Source organism: Pelodiscus sinensis, chromosome 9 (assembly GCF_049634645.1).
Source record: "Pelodiscus sinensis isolate JC-2024 chromosome 9, ASM4963464v1, whole genome shotgun sequence".
Classification (NCBI taxonomy): domain Eukaryota; kingdom Metazoa; phylum Chordata; order Testudines; family Trionychidae; genus Pelodiscus; species Pelodiscus sinensis.
The window spans coordinates 19,577,587-19,601,575 of record NC_134719.1 but is presented as its reverse complement, the minus strand read 5'-3'; the positions used below and the strand labels follow the sequence as shown (position 1 = coordinate 19,601,575).

General features: G+C 40.8%; 2 protein-coding genes across 17 annotated transcripts in view; one reads left to right on the top strand and one right to left on the bottom strand.

Moving 5' to 3' along the window:
• The window catches only part of GNG12 (G protein subunit gamma 12), a 75,373-nt gene extending 69,305 nt beyond the window's left edge, over window positions 1-6,068 (top strand). For all 16 annotated transcript variants that reach the window (XM_075936212.1, XM_075936211.1, XM_075936200.1 and 13 more), the window contains 2 exons: window positions 800-917; window positions 2,386-6,068. In XM_075936212.1, the coding sequence (XP_075792327.1) occupies window positions 822-917; window positions 2,386-2,511 (222 nt within the window). In that variant the 5' untranslated portion in view covers window positions 800-821 and the 3' untranslated portion in view covers window positions 2,512-6,068. The remainder of the gene's footprint in view (window positions 1-799; window positions 918-2,385) is intronic.
• An 8,890-nt stretch (window positions 6,069-14,958) lies between these two features.
• On the bottom strand, window positions 14,959-17,987 carry GADD45A (growth arrest and DNA damage inducible alpha). The gene is made up of 4 exons (XM_075936195.1): window positions 17,792-17,987; window positions 17,559-17,660; window positions 16,900-17,119; window positions 14,959-15,715 (listed from the first exon to the last, which is right to left on the bottom strand). The coding sequence occupies exons 1-4, from the start codon at window positions 17,833-17,835 to the stop codon at window positions 15,602-15,604; spliced, it is 480 nt and encodes a 159-aa protein (XP_075792310.1). The 5' UTR covers window positions 17,836-17,987; the 3' UTR covers window positions 14,959-15,601.
• Window positions 17,988-23,989: the final 6,002 nt, after the last annotated feature.

Sequence of the window (23,989 nt, the reverse complement as noted above, 5' to 3'; positions counted from 1 at the left end):
TGTCTGATTCCTATGAGGAGCTGCTGGAAGATTGTTCTTCAGTCTATACAAAATCCAAGCATAGTTTTATCCGGGTGTGTGGCAAAGGAGGGTGGAAGAGATCAGGAGGTGCACACATGACATTATTCCCTCTCTTGATGAGCAAGTTGGCCATGCCCCTATCCCCTCCTTTCCTGCTCTCCTGATGTGCAGATCTGCCAGGGGAACAGATGCTGTGCTCTGTAAGAATTGTTGTAAAATATTCCTTTACCGACAATTGACCTAGGAGGCCAACAGGAGAGAAATTGAGTGTATCTCAGATACAGTGGCATAGATTCCACAACTTCCCCTTGCCGTGGAAGGCTGTGCTGAGGGGCAAAGTTCATCCCCTGATAAGCAGTAATAATACTCTAGCTTTGGTGAGGTGTAGTGGCTCTAACACTAGTATTTAGCCCAGTCCACAGCTTTCCATAAACTACTGTGCAGATAGATGTCTGTTTTAAAAATGAATATAGGAATACTTTTATGAATATCTTCAACTTTAAGGGAATATATAGATTAATAAAAAGCTGTTGGGAAAGTGCAATTGGAGAAACTATTAGTAGAGGCTATATTCATATCTATGGGCTTCGAATTTTATATAAAAAAAACCATAAAAGCTTCAGCCGTGTTATGTGCTATTTTCTTGTTAGTATTTTCTCTGTGCAAATCTGTCAGCACTTTACATAAAAGAACTAAAAATCCCTTTTCAACATATGGCTTTGCATCTATACAGGGAGGCAGGTTTTTTAGAAAAATAACCAATTGTTTTTGTTAATAGAGTTTGAGAGATTGAATTGAAAATGTCTAGCAAAACAACTATCACAACAAACAATATAACTCAAGCACGAAGGACTGTACAGCAGTTAAGAATAGAAGCTTCCATTGAAAGAATAAAGGTGAGAAACACATTCTTATTGATCCTTCTCTTTTTTTTATATGAATTATATGAAATACAGCAGGTATATTTTTAGTAAACTCCCAGTATATATGTATATATTTTCTTATGTAGTATGTAACACAGGAGCTATATTTGAATGTGATAGTTTCATTTATATTTGTTGTACTGAATTTCACTGATTATTTATTGTTGCCATACCAAAAAATTGCACCAATAATATGACAGGTACTTTACAGACATTTAGGAAGACCAAATCCTTGACATTGTGAGTTCATACAGACATAGTGGGTAGAAGAGGTGATATGATGTAGAGCAGTTTTTTTTTTCCAAGTGGGTATGTTAGTTTTAGATGTTTAAATTTTACCTTATATGTCAAGGATTTATAGCTCTCATGAAAGAGGAAGAGAGGTGAGACATGGTGCACCTCAGTTATGGTGGATAAGGAGCCCGAACTCTTCCCTCTTTTTTCTCCATGCCACCCAATGGCTAAGGAATTTGATTAAGTTAAAACCTCACCTAAGATTTTGAGGGGAGGGATTTGTTGTTCTAACTATACCATTTCATCCCTTTATTTTCCATTTTATTAATATTTATCTGCAGTCTACCAGTTGTCCAAAGGTCAGCAGACTGGTTACAGTAACTCCTTGCTTAACATTATGATTGTGTTCCTTAAAAATGCCTGCTTTAAGTGAAATGATATTAAACTGCTGCCAGTCCACCTTGGTTCCAAATCCCCACAAGGACAGGCTGCTTTTCCAAAAAATCTTGCAAATAGTGGATAAAACAAGAGGCCAAATGACATTGTAGGGGGGAGCATTGCACAACTTTAAATGAGCATGTGCTCTAATAGATAATAATCAGCATAACAATGAAACAGTGTCAACCGGGACAACGTTAAGTGAGGAGTTACTGTACTTCAGTGGACATAGCTGATTATAAGAAAAGCATCTATTGATTAGGAACATGCAATGTTTTACAAGGATTTGGAAACAGTTGAATCAGTTTCTTAGAAACTGTAAGTCAATTGATGACACTTCAGTGGTTATTAACAGAGTCTAAAGACATAAAATCTTTTTATTTGATGCCTGCTCTATTGTTCTGTACCTGTTATGTGAATTGCAGAAAAATGTAAAGCAACTCGCACCTATCCTCCCAAACAAACCCCAAAGTACCTTTAAAGAAATGGCATCCTGGCTTATCCTTGTTTTTGCTTACTGCTTTCCCATTCTACCAAGTTTACCAAGGCCAGTCCAAGAAGCAAAGCCAGAAAACCTTTGCACTTTGCTCAGTGGACTTAGCTCTGGACCTGAATATTTTATGGATTTCTCAAACTCTGTTCTTCCATATGCAGAACTAATTCATTGTAGCTATGGATGTATCCTTTAGTCCATTCTATCCTATTGGAAATGATTTGGGAATATTTACCATTTTGTGTCTTGTTTTTTTTTTGTTTTGTTTTGGGTCAGGTGTCCAAAGCATCAGCAGATCTCATGTGCTATTGTGAAGAACATGCCAAGAAAGACCCTTTACTAATGGGCATACCTGCTTCTGAAAACCCTTTCAAGGATAAAAAAACATGTATTATATTATAGCAGAGTAGTAAGTACCTTCATAGCTTTTCTAAGCAAAATAAGCTACAAGCAAATTCTTAGAAAAATTATCTTATGGTCACTGCTGGTGTCAACTGTTGTAAAACAGCCATGTATTTACCATGTGTGTAAATGAATTTTTAAGCTTTCTAATTTTTTTCCTGATGGCATCCTGAGTGGGGAGGAAGATAATAAATTAAATGTATCCATCCTATAAATGGAATGGGATCTGTGTTATGCAGCTGGTAAGTCTCTTGTGTTGACTTTTATATAAGGCAAGATCGACACTGTGGGCTTATACTGGTATAACTGTGTTACTCAGGATGTGAAAAATCCTTGCCTCTGAGTGATACAGTTTTATCAGCCTAACCCCCTGGAGAGACAGCACACAGGAGAAGCTGTTCCATCAGCATAGGAGGGTCTTCACTAAAGTGATTTGTTCCAGCACTGTTTGTGAAAACAGCTCTAAGGAGAGAGGGTTGGATGAGGTGAAGGTCTTTTTTTCTTAAATGTGTAATATCTGCATTTCAGTTTAAGGTATTAGGCTGTACAATCAAGACCAAAATTGCCTGACTTTACCTACAAATCAGCAAGGTAAACAAATAATTTGACTCTTAATCAAGATTAACTTACTGTATTTTTTTAAAAGTGTATTTGTATACAATTGGTGTGTTAGTTCTGTGTGTGAGTGTGTTTATACACACACAAACACACACTCCAAAGTTCATTCTCTGACAAAAGACACCTTGCAAACAACTGCTGCAATTAATGATAAATGCCAGAGGTTCATGCCTTTACCTTAAGTTATGTCTTAATTCTTTTTTTAAAATTAATTTTGTTTTTGTCAAGAATCAATAGATTTCTGAAATTTTTCATTTTGGAGAGGGTGTTAAATAAAAGAGAATTTTAGTTTTTTCATTCTGCCCCTCTATATTTTTCTCCTCAAATTATGATCAATATAGCTCCCTTAATAGGGCTACAGTAAGACTCAAATGCTTTGGAACTAGCATGTCTCTTGCCCTACTGCTAAGAAGATGAGAGGGGAGGGAAGATTCTTTTACTCTGAGCCATCTAGGTCACCTGTGTATGTATCATTTAGTTTTTGTGCAGTGATCCTGGATTTGGCTTTTTTAATTATTGAATTCACCTTTTTTTAAGGAAAAAGAAACCTAATCCTAACCAGATTATAATCAAACATGTAATTAGAAGGCCTTTTCAAAACATCACTCGTACAAATAGTGTTGTATATTGATGGAATAAGTGTGTGGAAAGAAAGCAATATTGACTTTTAGCAGGCTACCAATGTAGGGTTTTGTTGTGTTTTTCTAGAGTCATGTGTACAATGCCTGAAACTGTGATCTGTAATGATATTTACAGATCTTATTAACCACTTGTAATTTACTGTTTTATGTTGCATGTTTGTCTAATTCTGTATTAAATTATATAAACACTGTTAATAATATATTGAGACATTATATTGTTTTTAACAAACCTCCTTACAAAAATCTAAATTTGAGACTTCCAATAAGAAAAATAAATGCACTGGTTATTCTGTGCTGACATTCAAATTATTTTTATAATTAGAATATTTTTCTAATAACAGTTTCAAAATAATAATCTAGATTTTCACTATGATTTTTTTTACCATGTTGTCTTATCAGTTTTATAATGCATCTTGTTATAAATAGTAACTAACTTGGCTATATACTTTCAGAACTGAGCTATTAGAAGCAATCAAAGTGTATTTCTTCAGTTCTGTAATATCCTGGGTTTTTTAAAAATAACATTTTACAACCCAAATATTGCTCTTCTGTTGATCTATTATGGCCCATGTTATCTGGAATTTGTGGCTAAATGTTTGATCTATTTAGAACCCAAATGAATTTATGAAAATGTAACACATACAAATATGGAGATGCAAATGTCATATTGATACCTGACACTTTCTCTTTGGCCTTTTCTGAGCTGTTGGATTATGATCCTTCTTACTATTGTTGGGTCAGCCTATATTTGGATAAATTAGAGTTTTGCACACTTGTGTTGTAACCACTTACACAGCATTGAGTAATGACTTTAACAGTAGACTTTTTAACATAGATTTTTTTATTTGAATCCATGAATCCATTTTGACCAGTTACTATTTCATATCACATCTACACGGTGTTTTTAAAACCAGAGTAATAAGTGCTATGATTATGTTTTTTAAATTTGGTGAATCAAAAATATATAAAGGATACATTTTAAAGTATTTTCACAAATGTTGCCATAAAACAGATGCTATTGGAAATATTTTCATAAACAACTGGAACATGACTCAGTTCCCTTCCCATTGAAGTCAATGAGAATTTTGCCATTGACTTCAGTGGGAGTATGATGAGAGTTAAGGTAACTAGCATACTGTACTTGTAAGTATTTGCAAATGTCATCAGAATATTAGGATTCTAAATATTTGTTGTGCCACAATATGTTCCTGTTTTTAAAGGATGTATTAATAGTTCTCTATTCATTCCTCTTTAATGAAGTATATTTTTCTACTTTTTTCATACCCTTTTGACATCTTTAAAAGCCAGGACAAAATTTATAGCAGCAGCTATTTAATTCTTATTTATAAATATGCATTTAAATAGCAAAAGGGTTTTCTTAGAACATGATTGCCCTTATAACCACATATGTATGATTAGAAATAGAGTAAATCATGTGCCAACTTCTTTCAGATGCCTTATAATTTTTAGTCTAAACACATAGAAACTACAACTAAAATAATAAAATAAATCTTACTGCTTCTGATTACTTTTGTTGTATACATTTTAAATAAACTTTCTGTGTATTGTATTTTAAACACAATATGTAATGTAATCTGAAGATTCAAACAGCTACTCTTGTTTTTATATTACTCTTAAATTATAAAATGCAGTATAAGTAGACTTTTTGTGTGATAAACTTGTGAAGAAAATGAGTCATGCAGATTTGGGAAGAATTGTGAAGATACATGGACTTTCTAGTTAGTGAGATGAAATAATGAAAACAAAACCACCCCAGTTTCATAGCTGTTGAAATATTGGAGGTTTCAGGAATGATTTTCAGCAAGGCTAGCTAAACAGAACAACTGTACCACAATACTGCAACTTGGTGCTCTGAGTGCAGATACCTCAAATATAAAATCTGTGTGATGTAAAATGAACCTGATATTATTCCAGAAAGTATTTTAGGGCTCTTTTACTTAAACTAAGAGGCCTGTTTGCTTGTTTCCCCCCTCTGGATTTACTAATTTGATTGTTTTAATACTGTGTTGTTTTATATTGCCACTGTAACTACAGATTGACATGAATTTTGTCAAACTGATTTAACTTGGACTTACAAATGGCTTTATGAAATTATTTCGTTTTCTTTAACATGTTTTTGTCATTCATCAGTGAACCTCTTAAAGTAGTTCATTGTGTGGAAGATGGCTTCTTATAGCAATGAGAGAAAAAAATGTTAACTAAGAGAATTCGATGGATGGATAACTTGTTCAATATCATGGATATGAAACACGTTATTAAAAATATCACTGCTTTGTATATTGTTTCAGCTTGTCATTGTAGTTCAGTTCACTCTCCAATGTACAGGACATGTTGAGGAACTATACAAATGTCTGTCATCCTAAGGGTCTGAAGGCTTATCAGTTCAATGGTATCAAATACTGACAAAGACAGTGTTCTTAGAAGGACAGACAAGACATAAATTTGAGGAGGGAAAGAATGACACATGCTGTAGGTCAAATTCACTAAATACCAGGGTTTCAACTGGGAGAGTGGGCGGCTGTGAATATGCAGGGTTACTACCAGCTGTAATCTTATGTTCCAAATCTTAACTTTTTCTGTTTAAAAAAGTTTCCCCCTCATGGTTACTAAACCAAAAAAACTCTTCAAAATGTAGCATATGTAACAGAGACATCTGCCTGCTCATGCAGAGAACCTGAATTAAAAGCGCTGAGAGAAACTCAAACTGTGACTGTTCATCTCAAAAGAGTGTTAACTTAGTTGCTGAATGAGGGTAAATTTACATGTGACTGTTTTCGATCACTGTTGACCAAAGCTTGTAGGGAAGGGGAGGGAAGATCCTGTTATGAAGATCTGTGTGCTGAACTTCAAGTGCCATTAATAGAGTGAGTGCTTCTCTGTATCACCCTTCCCAGCTCTATAATGGAGGAGAAACCAAGCCCATTGGCCCCGCAGAACCTAATAGGTATGTGCTCTCCAGTGAGGCAAAAGCAAGTCGTTGCCCAGGACTATATTAGGAACATCTGCACATTCTTCCAGCAAGTGGCATCTCAGGCTGTGTCTAGACTACATGCCTCTGTCGTCAGAGGCATGTAGATTAGACACATAGGCAAAGTCAAATGAAGCCGCGATTTAAATGATCACGGCTTCATTTAAATTTACATGGCTGCCGCGCTGAGCCGACAAACAGCTGATCAGCTGTTTGTCCGCTCAGCGTGCTAGTCTGGACGCTCCCCTGCCGACATCAAAGCCCTTTGTCAGCAGCCCCGTTATTCCTCGTGGGATGAGGTTTACCGGGGCTGCTGACAAAGGGTATGTCTACACTACCCCGCTAGTTCGAACTAGCGGGGTAATGTAGGCATACCGCACTTGCAAATGAAGCCCGGGATTTGAATTTCCCGGGCTTCATTTGCATAAGCCGGCCGGCGCCATTTTTAAATGCCGGCTTGTTTGAACCCCGTGCCGCGTGTAGCCGCGCGGCACGGGGTTCGAACAAGCCGGCATTTAAAAATGGCGCCGGACGGCTTATGCAAATGAAGCCCGGGAAATTCAAATCCCGGGCTTCATTTGCAAGTGCGGTATGCCTACATTACCCCACTAGTTCGAACTAGCGGGGTAGTGTAGACATACCCCAAGGGCTTTGATTTCGGCAGAGGAGCATCCAGACTATCGCGCTGAGCGGACAAACAGCTGATCAGCTGTTTGTCGGCTCAGTGCGGCAGCCATGTAAATTTAAATGAAGCCGTGATCATTTAAATCACGGCTTCATTTGACTTTGCCAAAACAACAAATCTACATGGCTCTGTCGACGGAGCCATGTAGTTTAGACGTACCCTCAAGTGGGCAGAGCTTGGAAGAGTACGACCATTTTATTTCTCCTGTTCTGCTCCATTGGGGTCAATGGAGTTGTGCCAGCCCACAATCAGTATTGCATTAGGATCTCTGATTCAAAAGCTCCCCTGGCTCAGAGGTACTTCTAACATGCTCAGTAGAGCATGGGAGCTAACTCCGCTGTAGCTCTGCCTTTTAAATGTATTAAGAGTCACCAGGCTCTTAATATATTTTAAAAGCAGAGGTGCAGTGTCTGGGACCAGGCATGAGCCGGGAATCATCTGATTCCTGGCTTGCGCCCAGTCCCCCACTACGCCTCTGCCTCTCCTGACCCCCGAGATGGTGCTGGGGGAACCAGCTTTTAAGCTGGCTCCCCCAGCACCAGCTTCTGTTCCCCCACTTGTTGCCTGCCTCTGATAGAGGCAGAAGGGGTGGGGGGAAGCAACTAGTCGAGTCACTAGTTGAGTCATATGCATATCGGGTAGTCAACTAGTCACTAACATCCCTAGTTTAATACAGTAGAAACTCAAAATTACAAATAGTTACAAACTGAACCAATCAACCACACACCTTATTTGGAAATGGAATTATGAAATCAGGCAGAGAAAGAAAAACAAAACCAAACACAGTACAGTACTGTTTTAAACGTAAACTACTAAAAACAGATAGAGGGAAAGCAGCATTTTTCTTCTGCATACTAAAGTTTCAAAATTATAGTAAGTCAATGTTCAGTTGTAAACTTTCAAAAGAACTACAGTGCTTTGTTCAAAGTTATGAACATTTCAGAGTTAAATACGACTTCTGTTCCGAAGGTGTTCATAACTCTGAGGTTCTTCTGTAACTTAGATAGAATTTGAGGCTATAATTTTTTATTCCTGATTATCCTATGTGAGTGTGATCTGTCTCTGACACACTCAAAATGAGCAGGTAGATATGATGATTTTGTTTGGCCCAAGTATTGGGAGCACCAATGTGCAAATCTTCCTAACTGAGTGCCAGTGTCAAACCCCTCAGGAGTTTTGTTAATTTCACATATTTTACTGAAAAAATTGGTTGTGGTACTTGTTATTAAAAACCCTTAAAAAGACAACAAGGAGTCTTGTGGCATTAAAAACTAACTGATTTATTGGGAAATAGTCTTGTAGCACCCGAGACACTAACAAAACATGTAGATGATATCATGAGCTTTCGTGGACGCAACCCACTTCTTCAGATGAATGAAGTACAACAACAACATGTGCCCACGAAAGCTCATGACAAAATCTACATGTTTCTTTAGTCTCTAAGGTGCTACAAGACTATTCGTTGTTTTTAAGTTTTTCCATTTACAGACTAACATGGCTACCCCTCTGAAGCATTTGATTTATTTGGGATAAGCTTTTGTGAATAAAGCCACTTCATCAAATGCATGGCCCACTTTAGAAATCATATGGGGGGAAAAAGGGGAGGGAGAGAGTGAAAACTTGGCTCCATTGACACATCTAAGCTTCTGACATAGCTTTCTGGAATAAGAGCCCTGAGCCTGCCATGAAAGAGTTTAGAATTTCTACTGCTGTGAGCCAAAAGTTTTGGGTTTAGAATTTTGATACGTGCAATATACTTCACAAATACTACATCTAATAGCCCTTATGTAGGAGAAATACTTTCATTTAATGCATGGAAGTACAGCATGATTAAGTTGATCATTATAAATAAAAGAGGACTTTACAATTCTGCAGAAATAGTGCAAAATAGGTCTCTCGACCGTTCTTCCCACATGCTTACAGTTAGCAGTATTTTTAATAAGTTTCTTTCCCATTGTCACATAGTATGTCATGCATGGAATCAGCAAATTATGTCCATGAATATTGACTACCAGGATATAGCTAATGTGGTTCTTTATCATGAAAACCCTGGACTATATATTGCACCCACAACAGCAGAGATCAGTGGTTTCTGCTACCAAGGTCAACCTGGCCAGGTCAAGTTGGCAGCAATATCAGCTTTCTATTCCCAAGTGGATAATCATTCTATATTTTCTAATGATATGAGAAGTAGGCTTTAATCTTTTTGTTGAGGCTCATGGGGCCACTATTTGAGCCTTTGTGAATATGCTCCTTACTACATCTGTCTCTGAAGGTGGCTTTTCTAGTAGCTTTCACTTTATCCAAGAGAGTGGGCAAACTACATGCTCTGACATCCAAAAACTTTCTATGGTCTTTTTTAAGAATAACTGTACTTGCACCTTCAATGGAGATGTGTCTCTAAAGTGGTATCTAATTTTCATATTAATCAGTCAATTTACTTATGTGCATTTTGTCCCAAACCATATGCCAGTAGTGAGGAGCAACATCTGCATACCTTAGACAATAAAATGTCGGCATTCTACAGATATAGGACAATACAATATTGTTTGTCAGCCCAACAATGTGTGACTTTAGCAGACAGAATGAGGGGTCTCCTGGTCTTTTCACAAAGATTTCCATCTTGGATAACTTCCTGAATTCATGTTTGCTGCTGGGCAAACTGATGAGATATTGCACAAGACTGCAAGTGGCCTCAGGGGAGGTCCTTGCACAAGACGCAGAGCAGCAACCTGATCTTTAGTTTACATCTTCACATCCCATGATGCCATTATTCAGTATTCCAGAAACTATGCTAAATTTGGCCAAGTTGTACTACAGTATGGCTTTGTCTACACTGCTGAGTTTAAAGCACTGCTTTAATGTGGCAGTGTGGTGATGGTACCAGGGATGGCAGGTAAACCAGCACTTTAAGTAAACCAGCTCCATGAGGGAAGTAGCTAACAATGCTGGAAGCCTGTTTACACTGGTGCTCTACAATGCTGTAACTTGTTGCACTCAGGGTGTGTTTTTTCACACCCGTGAGCAAGAAAGTTACAGTGCAGTAAAGTGGAAATGTAGACAAACCCTCTGTGTGCATGTGAATTGCAATCCCTCCTCATACATTATAGCTAGTGAGTCAGCAGGAGTAGATGCACATGCACAACCACTCAGTGCAGAAAAAGCAGTTACTAATCTTTCGTAGCTGTTGTTCTTTGTGGTATGTTGCACATGCCCATTCCATGACCCACCCTTCTACAGTGGAGTTGTCCAGCAAAAAGGAAGTGAGGAAACCCAGAAACGATTAAGGCCCTTTATGTTGGAACGTAGCAACAGAGGGTTCCTGAGCTGCTCCCGATGGATACCACTGAGGAAAAAATTTCCAATGGCTATGCACGGGCAGTGTGCACACCAAGAGTGGAATAGATGTGTGCAGCACATCTCGAAGAATAACAGCTATGGAAGGTTAGTAACCATTTTCTCCATCTCCTCTGCTCAAACTCGGCTTTACCAAGAATTGGGAAAGGGCAACTCTTCTGTATCAGCAAAACTGCACAAGATTTAGGTAGTGACATGAATAACTTCTGTAATTGAAACTAGGTGGGAAATTTAGGATATTTTATATGTGATTATCAAACAACTAACTTGCACAGTCAACCCGTGGAACTCATTGTCAATGGATGTTGTGGAGGCCAAAAGTATAACTTCATTCAAAAAAGAATTAGAAAAGTTCATGGACGATAGACCCACAGATGGCTATTAGCCAAAATTAGTCAGGGACACCACCTCTTGCATTCAGTGTCCCTAAGCCTCTGACTGCCACAAGCTGAGACTGGATGACAGGGAATGGAGCAGTAAATAAATTGCTTTATTCTGTTCATTCCTTTTGAAGCATCTGGGCCATTCTCAGAAGCCAGGATACTGGGCTAGATGGAGCATTGGTCTGACCCCGTATGTTCATTCTTATGTTCTAACTCTGGGATAAAAGTCACTGGACATAGACTGGTTGTCCCCATATCCTTCAGATTTATGATTGGAGCAGATCTCACAGCACAAAGTTTTAAGATCTATGCTATTTTATTGTGCCTAGGCTTTTATTCTGTACCAATTGCCATGTTGTCTGGGCACTGTTAATATAAGACTTGAAATATATTACAATCTCTCCATGCCAGCTCATAGTGGTTTGGCACAGTTCAGAGTGTTCATATGCTTAACACACTGTCAGTCTTGTGCTATGGTTTGCTAATAATCACTACCAACAAAAAAGACAGTGTTACACCAGGTGAATGCTCCTAACAGTGCTGGACAAATTTGTGTTCACACCATTAGATTTGTTGTGTAGGTGGGTCTTCAATGCCTGATCAGGACAAAATGGAGATAGGGATTGTAGCTAATCTTTCAGAACCCAATTCCAACAGTAGTTACACCATTTACCTTATTGACTCAGGAATTCGCAACAAAAGGAACTGAGCCTGGGATTCAGAGTTGAAGAAAGATTAAAGATCCAGGAAACTATAATTTGCATATTTATAGATGCATATATTTAAGGGATGAATAAAATGTAATATCTACTTTTCTGCTCCTAAGTAGCTCCAGCATAACAGGAAGAGAGGAGATTTTGAGATGGGCATGAGTTGGTGTGTATGGGGAAAATCTCTTAACACATTAAAGTCTTCATTGTGTATTTACTTTGAAATGCTGATAGTAAATTTAAATGCCACCGTAAAGCAGCACAGCAGAATTTGAGAGAAAGTCAAACTAAAAATATTCTCCAAAAATTCCTTTTATTTGTCACTACTGCTGTGGAATAATTTACTCTTTACCCTTTCTGCTGTAAACTGATCAGTGTCACTTATGATTAGAATCACTGTCACATTCTGGTGATCTGCACATCTGTAATATGTGGGTTGCAAACAGTGCGGGGGAATGTTTAAATTGGAACTAAAAATTATTGGCCTTTTTTTTCAAAATGACAAAATGCTTCTATTAGCCTGGAAAAAAACTAGTAAATGGGGGCCATAAACATCCTTTTAGCTTTTTTATATTCCTGTAGCCACTAGAATCTTTAGTCATGGTCTACAACCCTAGTTTGTTTGATGCTGAACAAACATTGAACAAAAAGATAGATCCTGCCCCACAGAACTTACACCAGATGGGAAATACAAAGAAACAGGGAAGCCATATTGGTTAGCATGATAAGTACTAGTCTGAGGAACACTTGTGGCCTCAATATTGTCAGGTTTCTTTATAGGCACCAGTGGATTATGGGGTAGCTTTGCAGATGTTTATAGAAAGCTTTCTCTGCGGCATGGAGAAATATCTTTGGAGCAGTAATCAGAAGGGATATAAATAGGGCAAGTTAACCCACTGAGGCTCTAATTCTGTAAAAATGTACATACATCCTCCACTTTAATGCTGAGGAGTCCCATTTCTGGGAGCAAAGTAAAAGCATGTGTGTAAGAACATTTGCAGGATCAGGGCCCAAGCTTTTAATTAGCTAAAACATTTCTCTGACAGTACAATGCCAGGTCTACACTAAGCCCAGAAGGTTATCTTAGAGTACACAACTTCAGCTACATAAATAACATAGCTCCTCATGAATCAAGTACTTACTCATGAATTGAGGCACGCCGGCACCGACCCAGGGTGCCTTTAGCATTCAATTTAGCAAGTCCTTACTACACTTGCTAAATCAAATGCCAGAAGATCAATCTTCAGTGTGGTAAGTATAGATGTAGCCCAAGATTCTCACACTCTGAGACTACATCTACACTACAGCCCAAATTGGTGCTCTGAGATCAATCCATTGGCAGTTGATTTAGCTGATCTAGTTAAGACACACTAAATCAACCACAGAACACGGTCTCAACCCTGTTACTGTACCTTGGACAAGAAGAGGAAAGAAACTTTGATCTCTAACAGCATACAAACTGCAGTGACTTGACTTAAGGTTATTCACATAGCTGGAGTTGCATAGTGCAAGTCGACTTTCTGTTGTATTCGTAGCCTGAAATAGCAAATGCAACAAAAAGGTTCTAAAGTTGTCTTTAAGTCATCTAAAGGTTCAGATGTTGTCTACTACCAAAATTGACCCTAATAGAATATGATCCAGCAAATGAAACTTGTGAATTGCATAGTTTGGCTTACAATTAGGCTGTGTCTAGACTACAAAGAAAAGTCGGAAAAAGATATGCAAATTGCGGTTTGCAATTTGCTATCTTTTTCCACTTTTCTTCCGAAAGAGGCTTTTCCAACATTTAGCCCATCTACACTGGGCCAAATGTCAGAAAAAAGCCTCTTTCAGAACATCCTTTATTCCTCATAGAACAAGGTTTACAGGGATGCTGAAAAAATGTGTCTGCTTTTCGGAAATATTTTTGGAAAAGCAGATGATAAACTTTGCTGTCTAGATGTACCCTTAGTCTGTGTTTCCCAAGACCATACTAAAATTGGCCATATTCTGCCCTAACTTATATAGGGTGAAAACTCAGTCTGGTCCTGGAGGAACAGACAGTGCATATACGGGCAGAATTTGGTTGTTCTCTGTTGATTGCCTATCAGTCCCATCTTTCTTGTCTCAGGCTACATTTACAACAGAAAATTGGCTTCTGCAACTCGATACGTGAATAACATAGCTGAAGCCAATGTACCTTGAGTTAGTGTAGGCACTACACTGTGGGGAGTTGACAGGAGACTCTCTCAAGTTCCCTCAAGCTTCTCATCTGGGGGAGAGTAACAGGGTCGATAGAAGAGTGATCTGTGGTCAACTTGGTGGGTTTTAACTAGACCCACTAGTTTGACTGCCAGTGGATTAATCTCAGAGCGTTGATCCAGACTATAGTGCAGAGATGGCCTCAGTCTTTTACATTGCAGTTAATCTGTACACAAGGCTTGCTGCAGAAAGGGTGCTATTTGCAAGGTTATACTGGCTGCCTATATAACCCACAGGTCATGTATATAAAGTAAATACCCTGCTGTCTAAACAGAAGGTCAGATGTAAATGAAACAAGCTAGAAGCATACAGAGCATGAGGAGAGTGTTCACAGTGAGGAATGCTAAAATGACAGTCATTCCAGGGTTTCTAGGCCTATGGTAGAGCTGATATATTGGCAATGACCCTGGCCAAAGATTGATTAACCTCTTAGGTTCCTTCTTGGCCTGCAAGGTTCTACAAAGTTACTACAAAGTTCATGGATCAAAAACATAACACTACAAAGTCAACTTTTCAAATTAGGAACATTGCTGTAAAATTCTCAAAAGCATCCAACTCAATGACTTCCAACAGGTCCTGGGCTACTGAGTCACTTAGGTGCTTTTGAAGTGCTTGAATAATATATAGCAGGCCCCATTCTCAAAGATCTACTTTTTTTTATAAATGATAGTTTAGGAATTCAACCCACATTTCACTTAAAGGCTTGCTCCTATAACTTCTATATATATGGGATGCCTGTCTGCTAACAGGAACTAGCTTCAGATTCAGCCCCTAGCATTGCAGAGTCGAGAATTTGGAGAGAAAATAAAACTTAACATTAGGATTTGAGGTTTTAAAATTTTTATTTCAGTAAAATAAACACCATCCAGTTTCAAACAAATTATATTAATGTAGCTGTTAACATTTTATTTTATTAAAACAAGTGGTGTAGTTGTATATGAGTTGCTTAATGGTATTCTGGTTCTGAAGTTCATAGCATAAATAAAATCTTTGTCAATATCATAAAATAACTTAGTATATCTTAGCATAAAACCTTGAGCATAAACATCCCAAAATACAATAAATTTTTTTAAAAAAAGTTTTAATTAACCTTTTTGCTCTTTCATATTAAAGGTGTTTTAAACCAGAAACTACTAGTTGCAGTTTTAAAACTTCATGTTTGGTGCACTTCGAAAGTAACTCAACTGTGCAGCTTCTTAAATCTTCCTACATGGTTTTTAGTTCCTTTAGTGACATTTGCTTATAACTCTTTCAACACAGGTTCTGTTTTCATTCCCATGACTTTGCAGCCATAAAGTTAACTTCCTTCAGCCCTACACACCATGTTGTTCAATCTCAGTCTACCCATTTGACATCAGTTGTTTGTAATCCTTGCATCAGGTATAGGGATTTATTTCCTGACCAACCACTAAAGTATTTCAAAATTTCAGTGCAATTTTGTTCAATTAGTTTTCATCCAAATGCCATCACCGCTCAGGGAGATTAATCACTGGGACCCACTGATCCATGTAGCGACTTTCCCGGCAAAAGCAAATCAGCTGACTCAATGCTGGATCCTTCCATTGAGATGCATGGGGATTCTGGGGGGAAAAAAAAAAAAAAGCTTTTTAAAACAAAACTGAATGGTCTTAAAATCACTAATGCAAAAAGATAGTGCTACTAACTAATATACAACTAATATCCAAATGCAAAGCTGGGCTGGATCTTTCTCCTGATTTTAATTTGATACAAATAATTTAAAATCCTTTAGAGGTTTCTTGAAATCCTCTGGTATATACATGACTACACTGATAGGGATTCTTTTTAGTGTTCATGATACCGCATACACACACGTTCATAATCTGGTATATTTGAAACAATATTATATAGAGTAGGCCACAATTCCCATAGATTTCTGTCAGAGGTTCATGACAGTGTCAGGATATTGTAGAGCAGTTGTGGAAAATAGCTTCAAGAACATTACACTGCTCCTATGCTACCGCATCTAAACCTATAATCCAGAAATACAAAACAAACAGGTGGAACACTGCTTCAGATTACTTTTGTAACTCTTGTGCAGTATTGCACATAATGGGAATAATGAACATGTGTTTTGAGAATTATTTTGTATAGGGAAAAATATTGAAATAGGAGTTGCATGCACGTAAATTTACTCCACTTTTTAAGCAGAAAATTCTCTACCCTTTTTCCTGCTGTCTCGAAAGAGCAGGTAGATCATAGTTGAGTAATTACCTTATTTTTCTCCAGAGAAATTTACATGGTAGCTTTTGAGCATGGGTTAGAATTAAGAAATTATTACCAAAGTATTCAACCTTGCTGGAACTTTAAATGAAAAAATTCTTCTCACTCTAAAATCAACTACTCTGCACTATCTAATCTCTACTCTGAGCCAATTTGTAATAAGGAAAGAAAAATACAGGAGGCTGCTGCTGACAGGATCTAACATGTTTGAACATGTCCATAGCGGGAAGATCTTTTATGATCAAATCAGGAACAGCTCCGGTGCAATGACCTTAGTACAGGAAATAAAGTAGGGAAAAGGGCAGGATGGGTCTGATCCAAGTTCCAGGTCTGAGCACTCTCTCATCTGGGGGTGGCAAGTGTAAATTCAAACCCAGATTTGATTTATCTCAACAGCGAAGCCCATTGTAATAATGTGAGGAATAGGCCTCAGAGAGCCAGCCAAGCAGCAATAAGGGAATTCTGTGCCAGCCAGTCTTTTGTGCTCCTGTTATGGGGGAGGGAAAATGGAATTGTCACTTACTGTGACAAGCACACAGTGCAGGTCTGCAGGCTGCTCAGCTCCCCCATTCGCCCCCAGAAGCAGCAGCTCTGCCAACCGGCCTGGGTTGCTCACTCGCAGGATGTTAATGTCATTCTCACAGCAGAAAGCCTGGATCAAGGTGAAGTGGATTTGCAAAGCAACATCCCGATCATCCTCCTCGTCTGCAGCTAGCAAACAAAGCACCACATTATCCGGATCCCTGCAAGGGAAGAAACAACACAGACCGATTAGTCACAATGAATGCCCAATGTCATGTTTAACACGGACACACGCCAATGAAACAATACACAATGTCACAGCTTGGACACATGCAGAAGCTACTCTGTAAGGTGGATGGGGGTGGTGGTGGTAAGCAACCAGGGGCACAGGCATGTTCACAAGGTGAGAGCTGTCTACACACAGTATCTACAGACACATCCCTAGGTGCCTGCTGGCCGTGCCCACGGGGTGTCCCCCCTCCACCCAAGCACACACAGATGCTCCCCACTCTGCCCAGGCACGGGCTGAGGTGCTCTCCCCGCAACCAGGCATGAGGCGGGGACCCGCTCGCTCCACAGGCTGGCAGGGCAGCCGGCTGTGCCCCCCTTTGCCCGGGGGGCTACCAGACAGCAGCAGGGGGCCCCGGGCCGCTCACTCACACGTTGAGCAGCTTGGCAGCCTCGTAGACGCCGATGGTGACGCTCCTCTGGGTCAGAGCTTTGCTGAGAACTTCCTCCAGCGCGCTCCCCGCCGTCTCCATCCTGCGAGCAGCAAGCACAAGCCGAGGCCCCTGTCAGCCGGCCCGGCAGCAGCGCCCCGGCCCCGCGATCGGCTGACAGGCAGCGCCCCCCGCCCCCGTGCCGAGCCCCCCCCCCCCCCCCAGCCGCGGTACCTGCCCATCGCCTGCTGCTCTCGAGCCAGCTCCTCCAGAGTCATCGTGCAGCCGCAGGCGGCGCCGGCCGCAGCGTGCCCGCCCCGCCCCTCGCGACACACCGGCGGGGGCCCTGCCGCGACCCCTGCGCTGCCCCAGCTCCGGCTGCGCCGCCCGCACCCGCCAGCCGCGCCGCAGCAGCAGCCTCTGAGGGACAAAGGCGGCCGCGGCCGGGGTTATCCTGCCAACATCCAGCCAACCGTCTCCTTCCTCATTTGCATGCGGCCGCCCCATTGGGCCATGCAAATGTGGTTTCCCGGACTGCGTGTCCCCTTTGCCCGGGCCCCGCCGGCGAGAGGAGGTGGCCGGGCAGCCGGGCGCGTGACGACTGGGGCGTCTCTCTCGCCGATTGGCGGGGCTGGTGGGTTGGGAGGCGGGGTCTGCCCGGTGGCAGGGCGCTGCTGTCGATCATCCCTGCTGCTTGCTGCCTGTGTGGGCTGCTTCTAGTCGGTGCATCGCCCCCCCCCCGCTCCCCGTGTGTGTGTGGGGGGGGAGGGGCTGCCGTGCAAATCTGTTGCCAGGGCTAATGCTCGCAAAGCGCCTGGACAATAGTAGTGGTTAGTAAGCAGGTTAGGGGAAGCCAAGTGCAGCTGCTGGCGTGCAATGTGCAGCGAGGTGCTGCATGGCGCTGCACAGCGCAGCGTTTCAGTGACCCGACTCCCAGATGTCACAGTGCATGGGCTGGGAGGGACCTGGGTACTCAAGCCACCTTTGCTGCCCCATGACCTTTGGCATGCACGATAGGGCTGCGTTTGGAGGGGTGCTGTCCCCAGCACCCCTGGATTTCAGTGCAGCTGATGATTTACAAGGGCAAGTGGGGGGAGCCCAGCACCAGTGTTCCCGGTAAACTGTGTGCTTGTGTGTCTTGTTCAGGAGAGATTCAAAGGCCACCCAGCTGACTAGCAGAGTGCCCACAGGTAGGATTTTTGTTTCTACTGATGGTGCACATTCACACATGCCTTGGTGCACATACAAATTTAAGCCACACATGGCTGAAAAAGTTTAGCAGGAACATTGCCTAACATCGTTGAAAGATCCAGTTTCAGTACCTCAGTTTCCCTGTATGAACACCTTGGAGGGATGTTGTGAGACTTAAATCATTAATGCTGGTTAAAGTATATGAGAACCACAGTAAGAAGGAAACACAAAGCAGTATTATTGGGAGCATGGTTACTATAGCATACCCATTTTAACATATATTTGAAGAATGCCATTGTAAATGTTACTATTAGTATTCATTAAAATCAGAAGAGAGTTCATTTGTCATACATAAGACCCTGATTGTGAAGCAGCTCTAATTAGAAAGTAGGGGCAGATTCTCAGCTGATATAAATTGGCATAACACCACTTCAGTCAAAGGAACTACTTGATTTTATACAAGCTGAAGATTTGGCCCTTGTCTCCTAAAAATCAGTACTGGTTGTTTTTTTTTGTTTGTTTTAAGTAAGCCAAAAATTGTCCAACCTGACAAACACCCACCGAGGGCTAAATGCTGCAAGGTGTTGAATTCTCTGGCACTAACCCACAAAAGCACTTAATGGTTAAGCATGTGTTTTTCTGGGTCAGTGCCAAAGTGCTGATCTGACAGATCCAACCTTTGCTAGCCAGTATTATGGTCACAATCAGAGAGAGCGGGGTTGCTGGGGATTTTCCAGTTTATATGGGACCTGACAGGGTGAGTCTCAGTTTCTGCTGGGTGCTGGAAGATATGGCTGCCTGACTGGCCCTGCCTGCTGCTCCTGAGCACCTGTAGGTTGCTTCTCAGCTGTGCACTCTGACATCATTTCCTGCCTGATACACAGCAGCTCCACTGGGGACTCCAGTCTAATGGGACTTTTGTAGGGTTACTTTCATGCATCCATCACTCCCAGCCCATTTCTTGTTAGGTGCCGGACATGTTTTTAGGTTCCTTCTTGCTGCCCATTTCTGGCCCTGAACATGCCTTCAGATTTCTGTCCAGTCCCCTCCACTCATTTTTACTTCCAGGTACCCCATATCTCTGGCAAGATGTCCACCTTCTCCTCTGGTCAGTTGTGATACAGGTGGAGAGAGAATGAGCAAGGAAAGAGACACTGGAATAGGGTAAGTGGGACACTGAGAAGCTTGAGGAAGACCTGGTAGAGAAAAGGAAAGCTATGTTAGTACAGGTAGTGCAGGTTGGAACAAGAGAGAAGCATAAAGGAACAGAGAGAAGAGGTAAACCACCAAGAACTCAGGGAGACAGAAACTCTAAGGCTGCATCTAGACTGGCAAGATTTTGCACAAAAGCGGCCACTTTTGTGCAAAGCCTTGCCACCTGTCTACACTGGCCGCGAGTATTTGCGCAAGAACACTGACGTTGTATTGTACAAAATCAGTGGTTCTTGCGCAAATAGTCTGATGCTCCCACTCAGGGATAAGCCCTCTTGTGCAAGTATTCTTGCGCAAGAGGGCCAGTGTAGACAGCCAAGTTAATATCTTGCGCAAGAAAGCCAGATGGCTAAAATGGCCAACGGAGCTTTCTTGTGCAAGAGAGTGTCTACGCTGGCACGGATGCTCTTGCGCAAAAGCAAATCTTTTGCGTAAAGGCACATGCCAGTGTAGACACTCTCTTGTGCAAATACTTTTAACGGAAAAACTTTTCTGTTAAAAGTATTTGCACAAACTCATGCCAGTCTAGATGCAGCCTAAGGCTACATCTACACTGGCCCCTTTTCCGGAAGGGGCATGTAAATTTCAGCAGTCGTCGTAGGGAAATCCGCGGGGGATTTAAATATCCCCCGCGGCATTTAAATAAAAATGTCCGCCGCTTTTTTCCGGCTTTTAAAAAAGCCGGAAAAGAGCGTCTAGACTGGCCCCGATCCTCCGGAAAAAGTGCCCTTTTCCGGAGGCTCTTATTCTTACTTTGAAGTAAGAATAAGAGCCTCCGGAAAAGGGCACTTTTTCCGGAGGATCGGGGCCAGTCTAGACGCTCTTTTCCGGCTTTTTTAAAAGCCGGAAAAAAGCGGCGGACATTTTTATTTAAATGCCGCGGGGGATATTTAAATCCCCCGCGGATTTCCCTACGACGACTGCTGAAATTTACATGCCCCTTCCGGAAAAGGGGCCAGTGTAGACGTAGCTAAGAGTCTGAGAAGCAATACAGAACTAAGTTTGGACTAAACTAAAGAGGGAGCATTAGCGAAGCCTGCCAAGAGGTGGAGCTGAAACTGTGAGCAATGGTATGTAAGGACTTTTTTCTCCCACTTCATCCTCTTACAGTAACAGTCTGGGTGGTTTCTCTTCAGGAAGAGGGGCACATGGCTAGCTCAGGAGGGGAGTGTCCATGCTGCCTTTGAATGCCCAGCCAGAGCACTGGTCTCTCCACCCACACCCTTAACTTCCTGTGGCAATTGCCCTGGTATTCCATCTTAAATATCTGCTCTCTCTAGTTATGATAACTGAAGGAAAAACAACAGACTGGAAATCAGTAAATAGTAAGTGTGTATCAGCCCAAATCACCCTAATGTATTCCCAGTCATGCACTGAAATGCATTTCTCAACTCTTCCTCAGTTTACAAACTAATTTACTTCTGTCCCACCAAAATCTGCTATCTCACATTTGTTACAGCAAGTCCTTGCGTAAGATTATGCTGACTCATGCACTGGAAATGACAGAAAACTTTGTCTCCAGGCTAAAGCACGAGGTTGCCCAAAGATAAAGGCAGTGACATCAGTGTTGGCAATCAGCCAGGGTCAGGGCTGGAACAGTTTTAAAAAATCCTGAATTATGAAGTCATATCTCTGTTAGAAGTGTGACATGCCTGAATTTATACTTCCCTTGAGAGAGGAGCAATACCAGCTCCTTGACTAAACTCACCCTTCAGGTCTTGTGCCACATAATGGGTAACCTGTGAAAAAAGGATTCTCCTATCATTTTAAGGTCTGCATTCAATCTTGTACTAGGGATTAATGTACATGCAAGTCAGCTCTAGCCTGGGTCCTTGGCCAATTGCCTATACAACTCTCAGTGGTTACATTCAGCTGCCTCTGATTTAGTATAGGTACAAAGTTTTCTATCATATCCATTGCCTGAATCAGCCTTTATGTCAATAATTCGCTGTGATAAAAGTGAGAGAGAAACTATGGGCGAGGCGGATGTGAGTTGGTGCTTAAAATGAGAAAGATTTGAGAGCAGCATTTCCCTGCATACCTAGGAATACCTTGGGCTGAGTTAGTTTGGTGCATGTTTAGTGACCAGAATGAATTCAGTCATTCTGGTTTCCACTCAGGTAACCGAGACTAGCATTTGGCCCAATTATATCACTTTTCCTTCTGCATCAGAATTTTTTAAGTGCAATAGTGCCAACCTCAAGCATTCAAAAATTGTCAGGTCCCATGAAAATCATGAGACTGAATTAAAAAAACAAAACAAATGTGGAGTTGTGTCTTGTGTCTGGGCCTTCAAAAGATGCAGCCACAACTTAATAGGTTTTCTTTTTTAATTTGAGTATTTTATCATTTCTATTGTGCATCAATTTAAATTATACTAACAAAGTACCGAGAGAGTAGAAAAAGATGGATGGGGGTATATGTGCAGCAAATACTGATTATACAATGCAGCCTATCCTGCAGTCTTGGTAGCTTTCTGAATATCCAATCTTATTAGGCATGTAAGTGTTAATGTCTTCTTCATACATCACCCTCTAAAGAATATAGCTTTTGTCAAGCATTCAGGTTGGTTGTAGGAGCCTAAAAGTTTCTCATGTCTATAACTTCTATAACTCTTATTATGACATGGTTTACATTTGTTAATTGTATCATTTTCTGCCATCACTAAATTCTGCCCTCTACACTGTAAGTCATGCACATGCCTGGTGTGATCTTTTCACCAAAGATTTTAATTGGAGGAAGCTTCTAGTATTAAACAGTGTGGAAAATCAGATGGTTAGACAATGAGTCTTGGGGCTGGTGGTCAACAAGAGAGGGCAGAGGTAAAGTTGTTTTTAAGCCACTTTTGAATAGGGAAGTCTGAAGGTGTGTGCTGCCTTTTGTTTAGCTGTTCGTTTGTGCTTTATAGGAGTACTTCCAGGTAAGTCCAAAAGTAATGTATACATGTAAATACTTGGCATAATATTTTAAAACCGAAAGGGACAATGGGTTTTGGCATGGTATGTGTATAGCTAGTGAGTTTAATTTTTCTACATACAGAGATATGCAGTGCAACACTTTATACATGAGCAGGGTAGGTCTGAGATTGTTATACATGGGTAGTTTGTGTAGCTTTGTGTTGAGGTTTAATTTGTTCAGTGATTGATATTTTGTTGAGAAACAGTACAGTGAAACTTTAGCCCTACGGCATTGCCACTTGTTTCCGGTGTGTTAGCTCTTCAAACAAATTGCTGACTGTTTGATTGAAGACTGTTGCCTTTCCTCTGTTTTTCATACTTGGTTTAGTTTTGTTGTAATTTTCCTGTGAGTCATAGTCTTTGCTGCTTCTGTTAATATCTTTTGTTGCTTTTTTGTAGGTTTGGGTTGTATGTCCGGGAATGGAACAGTCTTGGAGCAGCACTGATTTACACCAGCTGAGGATTGGACCATGATTTTTTTTTATTATTCTCTCTGGTCTGTCAAAGGTTTTGTAAATTCTGATCAGAACAGCTGGATTTTGGGGCAGTGTCAGAAAATGTGTGTGTGGCAACCTGGTTCTCTACAGGAGAGAATGGGATTCAATTTGCTAATGATTACTGAGATGTCGAAAAAGCATGTGACTGTTTCCCATTGAAATTCTCACTCTGGTGGAAAGGAGATGGTGATCTGGGCAAATGGGAAGGGTGGGGAGATTGTGTAAAAGCAACTCTTTTTATCTATTTCAACTAGTTCAGATTTGGAAGCAGTGTGTATATATTTATATAGCCTTTTTCATCTGATACTTGCCTATCACAGAAGCAAGTGTAGGACTGGAAGGGACCTCCATAGACTTTTTCACTGGACTGAGTCAGGATTATGTATTATCTAGATCATCCCTGACAAGTGTTTGTCTAACCTCATCTTAAAATCACTAGTGACAGAGATTCCTAGGAAATTTGTTCCCGTGCTTAATTATTCATACACTTAGGAAGCTGAACCTAAATCTTTCTTGCTGCAGTTGAAGCCCATTACTACTTGTCCTGTTATTAGTTGTTAAGGAGAACAATTTAT

Bases quoted from the DNA above. Each gene is read 5' to 3' on its own strand.
- GADD45A (XM_075936195.1), bottom strand. From the start codon at position 17,835: ATGACTCTGGAGGAGCTGGCTCGAGAGCAGCAGGCGATGGGCAG. The intron at 17,661-17,791 runs GTACCGCGGCTG...TGCTGCTCGCAG, and splicing joins GAGCAGCAGGCGATGGGCAG to GATGGAGACGGCGGGGAGCG. The intron at 15,716-16,899 runs GTAAGTGACAAT...TTTTCCCCCCAG, and splicing joins TGCACTGTGTGCTTGTCACA to AATCCCCATGCATCTCAATG.